This window comes from Hydra vulgaris, chromosome 14 (assembly GCF_038396675.1).
Source record: "Hydra vulgaris chromosome 14, alternate assembly HydraT2T_AEP".
Lineage (NCBI taxonomy): Eukaryota > Metazoa > Cnidaria > Hydrozoa > Anthoathecata > Hydridae > Hydra > Hydra vulgaris.
Window position 1 is genome coordinate 10,827,501 of NC_088933.1, and position 15,138 is coordinate 10,842,638.

Here is a 15,138-nt window from a genome sequence, read left to right on the forward strand (position 1 = left end):
TTATCCACGTACTTTTTGCCTATTCGAGCCGCTTCTTTCTATTGATTGGGCTTATATACGGCTTGTTGCGTGGTGTTCGTCCATGTAAATTCGCTTCATGCAAGCTATTTCTAATTGTTTGCGGTGTGAGAGACAATCCAAAACTCTCCTCCAACTCTTTTGCTGCTGCTGTTGTTGAAGATCTTGGATTAATTTCGAATCTTTTGATTAAAGATCGATCTTGACGCGCCGTAGTCTTTCGTTTGCGTCCTCTTCCAGGTTGATTTTCGAGTTTTCTAACTTTTTTAAACTTTTCCTCGATGGATTGAAAGGTTACATAGCGTTATAAGGCGATATACATAGCGTTTTAGCTATTGATCTTTGGCTTTTGCCATCTTGCCATAACGCAAATACTCGTGCACGAAGTCCGATCAATGAGATGTGTAGCTTCTTTTAGATTTTATATTTTCAATGCTGGTCATTGCTGGAAAGTTTATTAATATAAATATATAGTTTAAATTATTATAAATAAATAACATAATTAAATATAATATAATTTTTGATACTTACCATTCGAATTTTCTTGTTGCATGATAAATTTTTTTGTCAGGAATTTTCAATAAAGTTAGTTCTTTATGTTTTTAAATATGACAAATTCAAATTTTTATTTTAAAAGATATGATTTTTAATGTATTTTTTAAGCGCTATCTTTTGGTGAAATTAGTTTTTCAAAAAAGTTTATATTTTTTGAGAAAAATGCAATTTTATTCATTTCTATTGGCTGCGTGATTAATTTTTTTGCTCACTGTACATACTTACATACATACAAAACATACATGAATATATGAGAATATTATTAATAAAATCTCAGATATTCATCATTTATAATCATTATATACGATAACAAATATATGAGAGTGTATATAAAAAAAACCAGTTAAAAAAATAATTTAGTGCTAAGATCTGTAATAGGTATTAAATACAGATAAAAGTTATTAAAAAAAAAGTTTTTTGAAAAGAAAAATAAACTTCTACGCTCAGATGGTTAGATTATATATTTTTAAAGTATGAACAAATCACACTCAGCTTGGAATGTTAAATTTCTATGAAAAGCACAACTTTGAAGGTGGAAATGTATTTTTAGTTTTATTTGAGTTGTTTTCTTTTGCTACTAAGATAAGCTTATTGTATTTTCAGCCATGAAAAGAGTTAAAATTGATAATTTTAATTGAATTATATAAAAATAAACAGTCATCAAACTAAAAAAGTACGTTTCTTCGAGCCGTAGCCAAAATTAAAAATTTTTTATTTATTTTAAAAAATATTTATTTTTTATTTACTGAGCTTGCGTATAATAACGCGTTGACACTAAACGAGAGTAAGGAAAGTTTTTAACGTTATTTTTCGTTTAGTTTGAAATGTTCGTTTAACATTTTGTTTTGTTTTGATTTTTCAGTAGTTTTCTGTTTATATATATATATTTTTTTAAACATAATTTTTGCAATATGTGTTTGTTATTATATTATAAGAACAACGATTATTATATTTACTAAATCTTTATTACTTTTTATGCAGCAGTCGTTTATATGACATAGTTGTTATGCTTTGACAGTTTGCTGCTGTTTTTAACTATAACTTTGTATGTATAAACGATTGTTGGATGGAATGTTATACCAATTTATTTGAACACACTACATTTCACATACATTTTCACACTTTTCTAAATATTTAAGGTGAGTTATTTCATTCTAGTTACTTTATTTATACCTATTTTTCCAATTATTCTGCTACTATAGAGACATCAAAATACGGATTTTCTTATACTTTATTTTTGTTTATATGAACAAAAGCACGTGGGATTTATTAAAATACTGATGCAAATATCAGTTCAATGTATTTCCTTTTTAAATTAAATTTGATTCTCTATTCAAATAGTTAGATTGGTCATACAATATATTTCGCAAATTTGATGCAAAGCTATATATAATACTAAATATACTACATATAATACATTTGTAATTATTATGAAATAATTTATATTCAATTAATTTTATTTGTTTAAGCCTTTTTCAATATTTTGTTATTTTGTAAGTAAAATTTTTTTGTGAATATTGAAACCAAGTATTTCTTTTTCTTTTCTTTTCTGAATTACTTTAAAATCATTATTCTTTTTGAGTATACTTGTCCTGTCTTAAATATTTCCTAATTTGATTATTGGAATAAAAAATTACATTCTTCTAAATAAGAGTTAAGTAAATTTTTTTAATTTTATATAATTCAAAGCCGTTAGTGCCATTGCTCCAACTTAGTTTAGCAAAGTAAAATTTAATTCATTGGTTTTCCTAAATTTTAGCAAATCCTTTTTATTGAAATGTAATTTTTTTACTCTCCACCTTTTCAAGATGTAATTGAGAACTTAAAAGCTGTAGTTAAAAAAGTAAAATGTAATTGAGAAAAATATCAATATGTAATTTAGAAGTAGAATATGTAATTAAGAACACAACACAATTAAGAACAAAACATGTAATTAAGAAACTTTAAAATGTCATTGAGAAACCCTGCAAAGAAGAATGTAAAGAAGAAATCGCAATATGTATTTTGAAAAACAAAAGTTGTAATTAAGAAATCAAAATATGTAAATGAGAATACATTATTTATAATTGCAAAATCAATGTCAATAAGAGATCTTTTTGGACATGCATTTTAATAAGTTAATAATATCACATTAAGCATTTGTATGTACCAGCAATACAGGAATACATTAATGGAATTGAAAGATCGTTGTGTTATTTGTCAATACACTATGAATAGAAAATCTGTTATTAAATTGAATCCGTCGAAGCACTTATTTCACCAGATTTGTTTACAACCATTTCTGGAACAACAAGAACCACCTTGTCCAATTTGCAGACATGAAAAACATACAACTGAATAAGTTGAAAGAAAACAATATGTTTTATCTTCATAGAAGATAAAATATATTGTTTTTTTTCAACCTATTTAGTTACATATAACTTATATATAAGAATAGTAATTAAATGTGCTAAGTGAAACGACTATTGGGTGACTCTGGCGCAAAATTTAGGTGTCAAATATAAGACAGCATACAAATTGGTTCACAGCGGAAACTTGAAACTTTTTGGAAGAGGTGGTTTTAAACCAAAAAAATTAACCGATTATCAAATCGAAGAAACACTAACACGGATTAAAAGTGACTGCCAGGTGACATTGGTGGCCATTAAAACACGGGTATTAAGACAATTTAATATTAGCGTCAGCACAACAGCAATTAGCAATTAACCAATGATCAAATCGAAGAAATGCTAACACGGATTGAAAGTGACTGTCAGTTGACATATGTGGCCATTAAAACACGGATATTAAACAATTTAATTTTAGCATTAGCACATCAACAATTAGCAATTAACTCGAAGGCAGACTATTTTCATTTAAAAAAGTGCGCAAGGAGCCTACTACAACGAATAGTAATTAAAACAAAAAAAAAGGAGCTGAATATGTTAGGAACGTTAACAAACACATCACAACTAGTCATCAAATAGTTTGGTTGGACGAAACAAATTTTAATCTTTTTTGTAGAAAAACGCAAGGACGCACAAAACAGAAGAAAAGAGCAATAATGAAAATACCTTCTTCAAAAGGTTCAAACACACATTTGATTGCAGCCATATCAACAATAATTGTTGTCATGATGGAAACTCGCAGAGTATCATTTAAAGCAGATTCTTGTTACGAGTGGATGTTGGCTTTGTACAACATACGACCACGTATGACGCAACGAATTTAAATACGGAAGACGTCCAAGTTGGTGCTCAAACGAATATTGCAATGATTTTTAATGATGTTGTTTAAATTTAAATTTTAAATTTCTATTCAAATAAATTATTTGTGTTTTGTTTATTATTCATCTAAAACCTCAAATAAATTATTTGCAAAAAAAAATAAGAGCAAGTTTTAATTGACACCCAATAGAATATTTTCAGTTACCGCCTAAACCTCAAATGCTTTTTTAATGACTTTTTATATTTTATTGATATTTTATTATTGATTCCAGCCTTAAATTACAATGTATACTAGGACTACGAAATTCAAAATAAAATGAACTTTGTATTCTTTATATTTTTCTCATCTACAACTTTTATCTTCCCAATTACATACTACTGTTTCTTATTTACATCTTTCATGGTTAAATTTACATCTTACTTTTTTTTAATCACATCTTTCATCTTCTCAACTACTTCTTACGTTTTTTATTTACAACTATCAAGTTCTCAATAACATCATGAAAAGGTGTAGTTTACTTTAATTAAACTTGATGATAGCCGAGAATAATACGTTTTTTAATTACAACTATCAAGTTCTGAATAACATCATGATACTTAAGGATGCTTTTTCAATTGCAGTTACACTAATAGACTTTGATGTCAATACAGCTACTTGTATTACTAGTTTTTGTTCTATATGCGTCATTAAATATTATTTCTTGAGTTAATAATGATAATAATAGATTTTTTCTTTAATGTTTCTTTAAATTATTTTTTTCATGAGATTTTTTTCATATAAATCTAGGCTCTAATAAGCTCTATTCTATAATCATTACAGTTTATTTGCAATACGCTATATTTGACAACATTACAGCTTATTAGAATAACTTGGTGACAAGAGCGGATCCATAGGAGATTTGGGTGCGATGGGGGTAACTGGCCTTGAGACAGTGTATAACTATTTATTTTAAGAAAACTTACCAAAGAAGTTTTGTAATTTTTTGGCATTCCTGCTTTAAATATATTAAACCTGAAAACTGCTCCCTACTTTACTAGATATTCTGGATCACCCGAATCAAAAATAGCCCAATCCCTCTTCATTTCTAGATGGTCTAAATCAAGCATATCAAAAAACCTGAACATGCCTCCCTCCTTCCTTACTTAGATGATCTGGATTTGCCTAAGCTTGGTGATGATTCTTTTATAATTGGTAATAATCATATATAAAAGTTGAAAGAAACTTATTTTTTTCGAATTAAAAACAGGTTTGTAAAAATGTTAATACCAACAAATCAAAAAGCAAAGAAAGGCCTTCGTCTTTATATAAAGTAACTAATTTTTAAGAGCAATACAACTTGGTCACTTACATAAATCAACTCTAAGTAAATAAAATCTACTTACAAATACAAGAAAAGGTATGTTTATTAAAAGAATCGCATACATCTCGACATACTTGAGTGCTACCACATGGATTAACCTGCTCGCAAATTTGACCAACCTGAAATACATATTGTATATGCATTAAATGTCTGTTTCAACGTTGTTATTTTACTCCAGAATAATTTACAATAACATAATTTACTTATAGTATAGCTATAATAACAGACGTAAAGTAAAATGTTATTCATGAAATCCTTGTAATTAAATTTTTTTTTCATCCTGGTTTAAATGCTAACAGATAACATTCTCACTTGGGGAAAAATTTATACTCCAGTGTATTACAAAACAAAAACGAATAACAGAAATCTCAGCAAATTAATAAAAAGTAAAAAAGTGTCATCAGGAAATGCCAATGGTTCACTGATATGACAAGTTCTAAGTATTACAAAAACGTGTTTTTCTTTCATAAAAGTGCGTTTTTATAAAGTTTGTATCTTTAATGTACAAAAAAGCTGAGATATTTTTGTTCCTAATTGTAATGTTTTTTTTTTTGGCTATTTAGGTATCCCAAGAAGACTTAACGGCCTTGTTACAGAGCACCGCGAAAGTGCATTTAACCAGGAAGTTCACGCCTTCTTCCTTACCGTGACGCGAAAATAAGTCCAGAGCTTGTTTTAAACCTGGATCTACTGCTTCTTAAGCAAGCGCTCTAACCACTGCGCCACGGTTGCACAATTATCATTTAACAAAAATCATTAAAGCTGAGATCATCAAAGTTGCATTTATTAGAGATATATTTTTTTATTTAAACATATTCAACAAACTAAACATAAGAATTTTAAAGATAAATATAATGATGGAGCTAAATGAGGCTCTTGTAATATAAAAGACTTTTCCTCTCATGTTATATAAACTAGAAGGAACTGCATAAATGTTGTTATTGCTTTTGAATCAACTTGTCTTAAAAAATTCTTAAGAACTTTTTATGAGTTGCACAGACCTGGGAACAAAAAAAATGTAATAATTTATACACCAAGAGTTTATTAAATAGTGCTCATATTAAAACACGTGAAAAAAATACTAATATTAATTTTTCGTTATTATTGTCATATTTAAATCTAAAAGTTTCTACAAATATTTTATATATTCAAATTTAAGAATTGAAAACTTTATAATTCGGAATGCGTAAATCTGTTTTACTATAATTTAATTTTTTCCTTTTGATTTTTATTTAAATCGGCTTATGGTTACGGTTTGGGCAGACATTTTTCTAAATAAACGAAAAAACTTTTTCACATTTTAATTTTATACTGACCTAGATTGTTCAATTTAAAGCAAAATTTTTGAGGAAAATATTTTTATTATTATTATTAATTTGATTGCTATTATAGATTTTTTTTTTATAGATAAACTAAGAAATTTTACAAAATACACTGCAATCATCAGTTAAGGACGTTTTTTTGAAGTTACTACACAAAGTTTGTACTTAAATGCATAAAGACTTACTATTTTATTATTAGTGTTATCTGGTTGTAAAATCATCCAAAGATCTTTTGAAATTTGTTGTGGATTTGGGTCTGATATTAGTTCGCAGATCATTTCATCTTCCTTCCAATTAACTAATGTGCAATTAAAGTTGCTCACACACGCTACAGCACAGTCAGAAGAATTGACATTATTCAGTAATTTTATAACGTTTCCATTCATGTAAGCATTTTTAATTTTGTCAAACTTTGCATACAATTTGCAAGGTAAACGAGTAATGAAGCTTGTAACAGATAAGAATTGCCTGAGAGGAAAGTAAACTCATATAATTAAAAAGTTATTGAAACATAAGTAGGATGGAGTTTAAAATAATAAATACCAAACCACTTATTTTTTTTTTAATTTCTTAACTAAATAGTTATTTAAGTAATAATTGTAAAATTATAATAACAACAGCAACAAAAATTTAAAATAAAATAACTTGGGAAATTTAAAAAATAATAAATTTGTGTGTTTTATTACTTGGTAACGCCTTCAGATATATTTTTGATTGCAATATTACAATAATTTGCCAAAACGAATTTAAATTTTAGTTTCAAAATGTTCTTCTGAATGAAAAAACGTTCTACTAGAAAACAGAAAGCTGCTAAAGGTAAACCTATATTTAAGTTTGGAGATTTAACTGAGATTGACAATTAAAAAATCTCGACATATTAAACATTTCTAAAGCTACTTACAAATGTGTTCAATTTCTAGATAGATAACAAACTAACTATTTTTTTAGCAAATTATGGTGTTTCTAAAAAATTAATACTAGAAACTTTACTTTCTAAATTTTATATAAGTAATTTATTAAAAGCGCAATAAAGCGTTTTGAAAGCAATGGTTGCTGACTTTAGCAAAAAAAATTTTAAAAAAACTCTAACTAACCGTGCATAGAAATAAATTAAAATATAGAATAGTTTTTATTTATAAACTTTGGCATATATATAATTCTGACATATATATATACATATAAATGTATATATATGTATATATATATATATATATATATATATATATATATATATATATATATATATATATATATATATATATATATGTATATATATATATATATATATATATATGTATATATATATATATATATATATATATATATATATATATATATATATATATATATATATATATATATATATATATATATATATATTTATATATATATATATATATAAATAGAATAGGTTTTTGGATTAGTTTAGGAAAAACATAAAGGCTGCTAACTCTAAACATAGTAATCTTAATATCAAAGATTAACAAAATTTTATCAAAGTCATCTTTTTTAATGCTTAAAAAAAAACAATTTTAGTCTTTTTACTTCTTATCTTGCTTAATGTGATAAACAAAAATTTCAACGTAGAATTATAAAAAAAAAATTATAAAGTACTTTCCTGTTCGTAGTGATTATCTTAAAAATGTAAACACAAAAAAAAATCTATTAAATCAGCTGTTATAGATTTTTACCATTAGGAAAATGCATTTTTTTAATTATTGCTCTCTTAAAGTTTTGGCTTGTTTTTACTCAAAATCTTAAACTATCAAAATACATAAAATTTTCATTGCAGCAGTAAAACCAAATTTATTTTGTGCTATATTGTAGCACAAAATAAATTTTCCTTATTATAAGTCTTATTTAGTACTACCTTAACTTAAAAGTAAACAAAAATACATAAATCAACACCTACGAAATGTTACACTAAAGTTACGCATTGTACTAACAATATAATGGTAAATTTTTATAAATAATAAATTTTATATAAGTTATATAATATAATATTTAGCTAATTTTTTATTATTTATATTGTTTCTTTGTATTTATACCATTCGTAAAACTAATGTCTTTTATATGTCTTAAAACATAATTTTTTTTGTCTTAAATTATTAAAAAACAACATAGTTTTATAATTTATAAAGTTAATAATAATAACTAGCTAACAAAATAAAATAACAAACTAAATGTTAAGTTTAAAGGTTATAGTCAAAGGCTTATTTTAGTAGAAATTATTACACAGTTTAAATTTATGGTTTAAGAAGAAACTCTTTTATAATCTACGCAAAATTCTAAGGTAGGTTTGATAATGCAAATAGCAGTTCTATTTGAAAACCAATTAAAATCACTTTTTTTGTAATTAAATAGCTTGGTGAAGGGTGATGACCCAAAACCACTTTTTGTAATAAAACCAAGAAAAATATTTATTTTTTACTTTAAATTTCTTCGTTTTATTAAACCGAACCTCCTAAAAAAATTTCACGGTACTGCCCTGAGAGAAATGTTTGGAATTTTCCGGATTATCTTAGAATCTAGTTCATTTGAGAAGCTTCTGTACTGCTGTAAAGTATTCTTTAGCTATTTTGCAGTGTAGTATAAACTGGTATATAAGTGAGGTGTTCAAAGTCGATAGTTAAGTTTAATGCCTATTTAAAAGGGATCTTTTATTCTTTAGTGAGCTACAATGATACTTGTGCTTTATATCCAAACATATAACTATCATTTATATGTTTGGATATCATATCATTTTTTATTAGCGTCTTACTTTTTTTTTTTTTTTCATAATTTTGAATTACCCGTTTTTAAACAAAATACATATAAACTCATTAACAGTTACTTTAATTTGTTAAGTGTTTAAAATTTACGTTTAGGCCTTTTTAAATATAACGTGTCACTTTAAAATGAGCTCTTTAAACACCAAGAAGAACAAGGAAACTTGGACAAAGATGGTACTCTTATCAGTGATGGATCCAGGAATTATTTTGAGGGGGTGGGGAAGGGGTAAATTTGGAAATTATGAAGTATTGTTTTGTTTGGTATTACGGTTGTGTCTTAGTATAATTAAAAAAAGATCCTCTATTACTAGGATTTTTTAGGGCTTATAGATTCTAGTAGAAGGAGGGGGGGTAGGTACGCCCATCCTCTTCCCACTGAGTCTATCACTGATTTTTATAACAAAAAGTTATAATGGCACACCCAAGTGACAAAAAAAAGCAACGAATTCAAACAGAACTTTGAGTATAGATTATAGAGCTTTTGGAAATTCGGTTTTGGTTTGGAAGACTTACCAACAAAAAGATATAATCCATTTAGAAAAAATAAAATATAGAGCAAACAAAATTGTTCCTGTTTAAAAGAAAAGTTCAATATTTGAATTTACTTGAAGTATTTAATCTAGAAATATTGGAAAACAGAAAAACAATTAAAGACCTAATACAAATGTTCAAAATAGTAAGTGGTTGCATCCAAATTTTGTAACAAAATTATATAAATTTTTCCACGCATAGAGTATTAGACTAAAACAAAAAAAGTAAGAATTATAACTTTAGGTTTAATATAGAAACTCCAAAATGCAAGACTTGTTTATTAATTAAGCATGAAATGCTTAGATTTATAACTAATTTGAACAATAAAACTGTTTGACAGAAGATAAAAGTAAATTTTAGCTCTTGTAGAGTAAACTATTCAGTGATGATTTTGCGTATAACTTTAACATTACTTTTTCATGAGAATAATATTAATAACAATAATATTAATATCAAATAATAATAACCAACCACATTTATAGCCAATTTAGGATGCATATATTAGGAACCATATAGAAATTAAATTCATAAAATTTCTTGTAAAACAAAATGCGCTTGTGTCGAAATAATAAAAAAAGTTTAAGCAAATAACTTTTGTTTGCTACTTTATACGCAAGTTTTAAATAAAAACGGAAAAAAAGCAAAATAATTAAAGGCTCCTATTTTAATTGGGGTAAGTTAGAGCATACGATTTTTCTTTTTCTGCATTTATATATACCTATTAACAAAAAACTATTAAAACTACAATGGAATTTATTGAAATCTTTAAGCTTTTGAAGTAAACTCATCATTAAATTAATTGAAAACAATCAATTTATAACAAATTGTTTACATCTTTGTAATAAAAATCTAAATATAAACTTATTGTCAAAAAAGTTATGAACCCTTTAAAGTTTGCAGTAACCATATGGCTGCCATCAATTTCCACAGTATGTATTCTGTTGATAACGTATTATACATAATGTCATTATTTATTTTTTAAAGTATCAGCTTAACGCAAAAACAATTTCTCTTCAAATTAAGGTTTTAAGCTGTTTTTTTAAAAACAGTTGATGATTTACTAATGGGTATTTGATAGGGCTGTTATCGATTAATCAATTAATAGATTAATTGTCTATTCTCTGGTTTGATTAATTAAACAATTATTCAAAAATTAGAACGATTTTTCGACGTTTTATATTTGGATTAGGTTTTATGTAAAAATAAGCACTTATTTAATAATAAGAGTTTTTTCGTCTTTATACAGCGGATCATCGACACTAGATTTAGTAATTGTTTCATGTTAAACCACGGAACTAGCTGAATAAGCCATAATTTCCAAGAACATCTTGAATATTTACAATTATTACTTTTAGGAAAACTTTAATCTTCATCTTTTACTTCATAATGGTATGTTGATAATAATCTTTTTGAATGTATTTTCGTGGAAATGTGTGCTCTGTTTTGAATTATAGTGTACCTGCAAAGATTTTTATAAATTATACTATAATTTTAGAATTTATCACACAATATATGCAATAGTACCGATATATGGGTGCAGACAAAAAAAAGAAAGTCTAAAGTTTGGGTTTATTTATTAGAAAATACAAACGATTCACGAACTTTAAATACAAGCATTGTGAAACCAAATTTAAATCCATTTTTATCAACTACATCTTTAACGTACCACATGCAACACAAACACGACCTTATATTAGAGCTTTCTTCAGGAAGCTCATTAGTTGCCTAAAGTAGTTCTCAAAAGATAGATTTATACTACTTTCAACGACTTTTCAATTTCTTGTCCTGGGTTTATTCTTGCAAAGTTAACAGCTTTAGGTAAAATACCGTTTTCAATTTTAGCAAATAATGAAGAGGTTATGAAAGAATGGAAAGCTTAGGGTTTAAAAATGCCATTAACAAGACAAGGAATTAAAATTATTACGCTTGAGTATGCTGACCAGACTAAAGAAAAAATAAAAAATGATTTAAAAAAGATAATAGAAGATGATTAGATGTTTTCATTATCATTTGACGAGTGGAGCTCCAAAAAAAACAGATATTATATGAATATGAATATCCACATGAAAAACGGAAATGTATATAGTATTGGTATGATAAAAGTTGAAGACGCAATTTCAGCAACCGAGGCAGTTGAGATTGTTATTAAAAAACAAGGCGAGTTTGGTTTGCAGCTCAAAAACTACATAATTGCTTTTATAACAGATGGATCGTCAGTAATGAAAAAAATGGGACAATTGATGGGTATTTATCATTAAATTTTTCATAGTCATGGTATACATTTGGATATGGTAGATGTTTTATATGCTAATCTTGCAAATTGAGTAGAACCTGATGACTAATATTTTGAAACAGAACTTGATAAGAGACGAATTTGCTGATGATGAGGAAGATTTTAACAAAAGCGAAGGACAAAGTTGAAGTAGCTCCTGCCAATTATAAAATAGAATTTGTTCAAGATTCTTCATAAACAATAAATAAAACTAGAAAAACTGCTAGTTTTTTTAGACAATCGCCTGTAAAAAATGATTTTCTGCAAAGAGAGTGTTAAGAAAAACTAAGAAAGGAAAAGGCGATGATGTACATACACGCTGGAACTCAATGTTGACAGTATTAAAAAGGTTCTTGGAGTTGAAAGAAATAATAAAACCAGTACTAATAAATTTGTCAGTTATTAATTTATATCCAACAAATTGTGAAATTAGGCAGGTTGAGGAAGTTGTAGAATCATTAGAAATCATTAAGGTAAGTTCACTTGCATTAAAAAAGGCGAGATTGCAATACAGATTGATGCTTAAAATATTTAAATTTTTACTTTCTAAATTGAAAACTCAATCAAGTGAAACTGGTATGAATTTCTATGAAGTAGTAAGTAAAAGAGTATTTGAACTATAATTATAATTATAAATTATAATTGAATTATAAATGTAGAAGGCTTGTTAGAATATTTAGATGATCCCAACACCAACCTAAAAGCACTTACATAAAAAAAAGGCAATATTAAGCAAGAAACAAAATTGCTCTAGCAATGAAAGAATTTGTTTATCGTTTATTTCTCAGTGATGAGAATGTTAATGAAAATATTTAAAATCGAGAAGATGAGGCTACACATAAATGTACTTAAAACAAAATAAAAAAAGAAGAATTAAATCGCATTTTGTCAAAGAAAAACACCAATGTTTCAACTGTAGTAAATTTTCAAAATAACGTTTATCTATTAAAAAAGTAATGAGCATTTTTGATAAAATTAGTGGAAAAGAAGAGAAAGTCATTTATTTGAACAATTGTATAATGCTTTGTTATCTATTCTACCATCGTCGGTCGAAACTGAAAGATGTTTTAGTACGGCAGGGCTTCTTGTAACTAAATTAAGAAAATCCTTAAATGATGAACCTATTGATTCGTTATGCTTTCTTCGCTCATATCTTTTACAGAAATAAAATGGACATAAAATAAACGTTATTTAAATTTAATTATATTAAAAATTTCTTATAAAACTTATATTTGTACTTCTGAAACGTTTTTCACAAATGTATTACGAATTAGTTATAAAACTTATTATGTTTTCAATAACTATATAAATGAAAATTCTTAGCCTCTTTTAACCAATATAATATTTTAACCATTGTTATTACAGCGGAATGTTTTATTACTTTGAAACAAAATTAGTTTATATTAAAAAAAACTCAAATAATACTACTTATTGTGTATTTTATATTAAAAAAAACTCAAATAATACTATTTATGCACAACTTTGAACTTTAAATATTATTTTTAAGACTAAAAAAAATCATGAAATACTCAGGTTTTCTTTGTTTAAAAACTTTTCTATAGATGCAATTTATAGAACTTATCAAAACAAAAAAATGTTTTGAAGTTTATTGTTTACTAGGTCACCTTCTTGTAACGCAAAACCTAAATCTTTTGAATAAAAAACCAACTAAACCTAAAATCATTTTAAGAAAAATTCGCAATATTAGTATGTTGAGACGAATTGTATTTGTATGTTGTGTATGTATTACACATGTATGTATTAGTATGTTGTGACGCGCGTTTGCATCAAAAAGAATAACGCTTTTTTAAAGGCAAACTGATTTTACCTAACATTTTGCGCAGTCTTAAAGAAAATCAAATTAAATAATTGTGGTCTTTAATTTAATCATTAAAAATTTTTTTCTACTTATCATAGACACACCACTTTCTAATAGTACTTGTTTTCAGCACATATTGCAAAGTTACACAACATTGAAACTTGTATTTTTGTCAATTTTGTTTTAGAGAGATGTTTTTGAGAATTATCAATACATTTAAATTTTCTTTAGCTTGGGAGTAACTTTGAAGTAAGCCAAAAATTAGCTATGACATTTTAGTTAGTCTTGAAGTTTCGTCATTCTTCTTTTTGTTATTGGGTATAAGACCAAAAAGAATACAATTATATGTTTATTGAAGTAGAATTATTAGCTTTCTTTCGTTATGAACATCACATCAAGAAAATACGAGGAATGACTGCAGCTACGAACTGCTAGCATGCAACTCTAAACTATTTATAAATTTGCATGGCAATCGTGTGACAAAAAGAGTCAAGCACAAGCTAATAGTAGGCGATAAGCATTTGAGCGCTATCGCAACACTCCTCGGGCAAAGAGCCGTCTACACAAGGCGGAGCAAGTCCTTCGTCTACAAATTTTACTTTTAGTTTATTGTTAGTTTGTCTTGTAACACATTTGATCGGGTAAAACTTATTCACAGTTCTATGAAGCTTTGACAGTTACTATTCTGAATATATTATAGTCTGGGACTTCTCAACTCAATTTGTGCAGCCTTAGCGCAGTGGTTAGAACGATTGCTGTATGAGCAGGAGATCCAGGTCGGAAGTGTGAACTTGCTGCTTAAATGCACTTCTGCGGTGGTTTGTGACAGAACCGTTAGGTTTCCTTGGAGCATCTAAATAACAAAACAAAAAAAACAAAAAAAACTCATTATCTTTTGCATGTTTAATGAAGGCACCATCGCCGCGAAAAAGATCTTTGAAGACCACGAATGGCACTTGCTTAGACTTAGTTTTAGTTCCTGATTGCTCTGTGTAAAAGCAATCAGGAACTAAATCTAAAATAAGTGCACGAGATCATGTGAACGAAAATATCCATACTTTATTATCAATATATGAATCATCTAAATTTGACATATAATGGAGCAGCATAATCCACCCAGTGTATTTAAAAGCGTAGTCATGATTTAGCATACTCACTGTTAAGGGTGGAAACGGAGGGTTAAAATATGGTTTCCCTTCAAACCTTTTACAAATAAAACATTTTTTTACTTATAATATTTATTAGAGACCTCACCTTAGGAAACCAGTATGTATTCCGCAATT

At 26.8% G+C, this 15,138-nt stretch overlaps 1 protein-coding gene across 2 annotated transcripts in view; it reads right to left on the reverse strand.

The window, feature by feature from the left end:
* The window catches only part of LOC136090785 (uncharacterized), an 80,397-nt gene that overhangs the window by 45,324 nt on the left and 19,935 nt on the right, over positions 1–15,138 (reverse strand). For both annotated transcript variants that reach the window (XM_065817725.1, XM_065817724.1), the window contains exons 2-3: positions 6,648–6,930; positions 5,163–5,259 (exon numbers count right to left, since the gene is read on the reverse strand). In XM_065817725.1, the coding sequence (XP_065673797.1) occupies positions 5,163–5,259; positions 6,648–6,848 (298 nt within the window). In that variant the 5' untranslated portion in view covers positions 6,849–6,930. The remainder of the gene's footprint in view (positions 1–5,162; positions 5,260–6,647; positions 6,931–15,138) is intronic.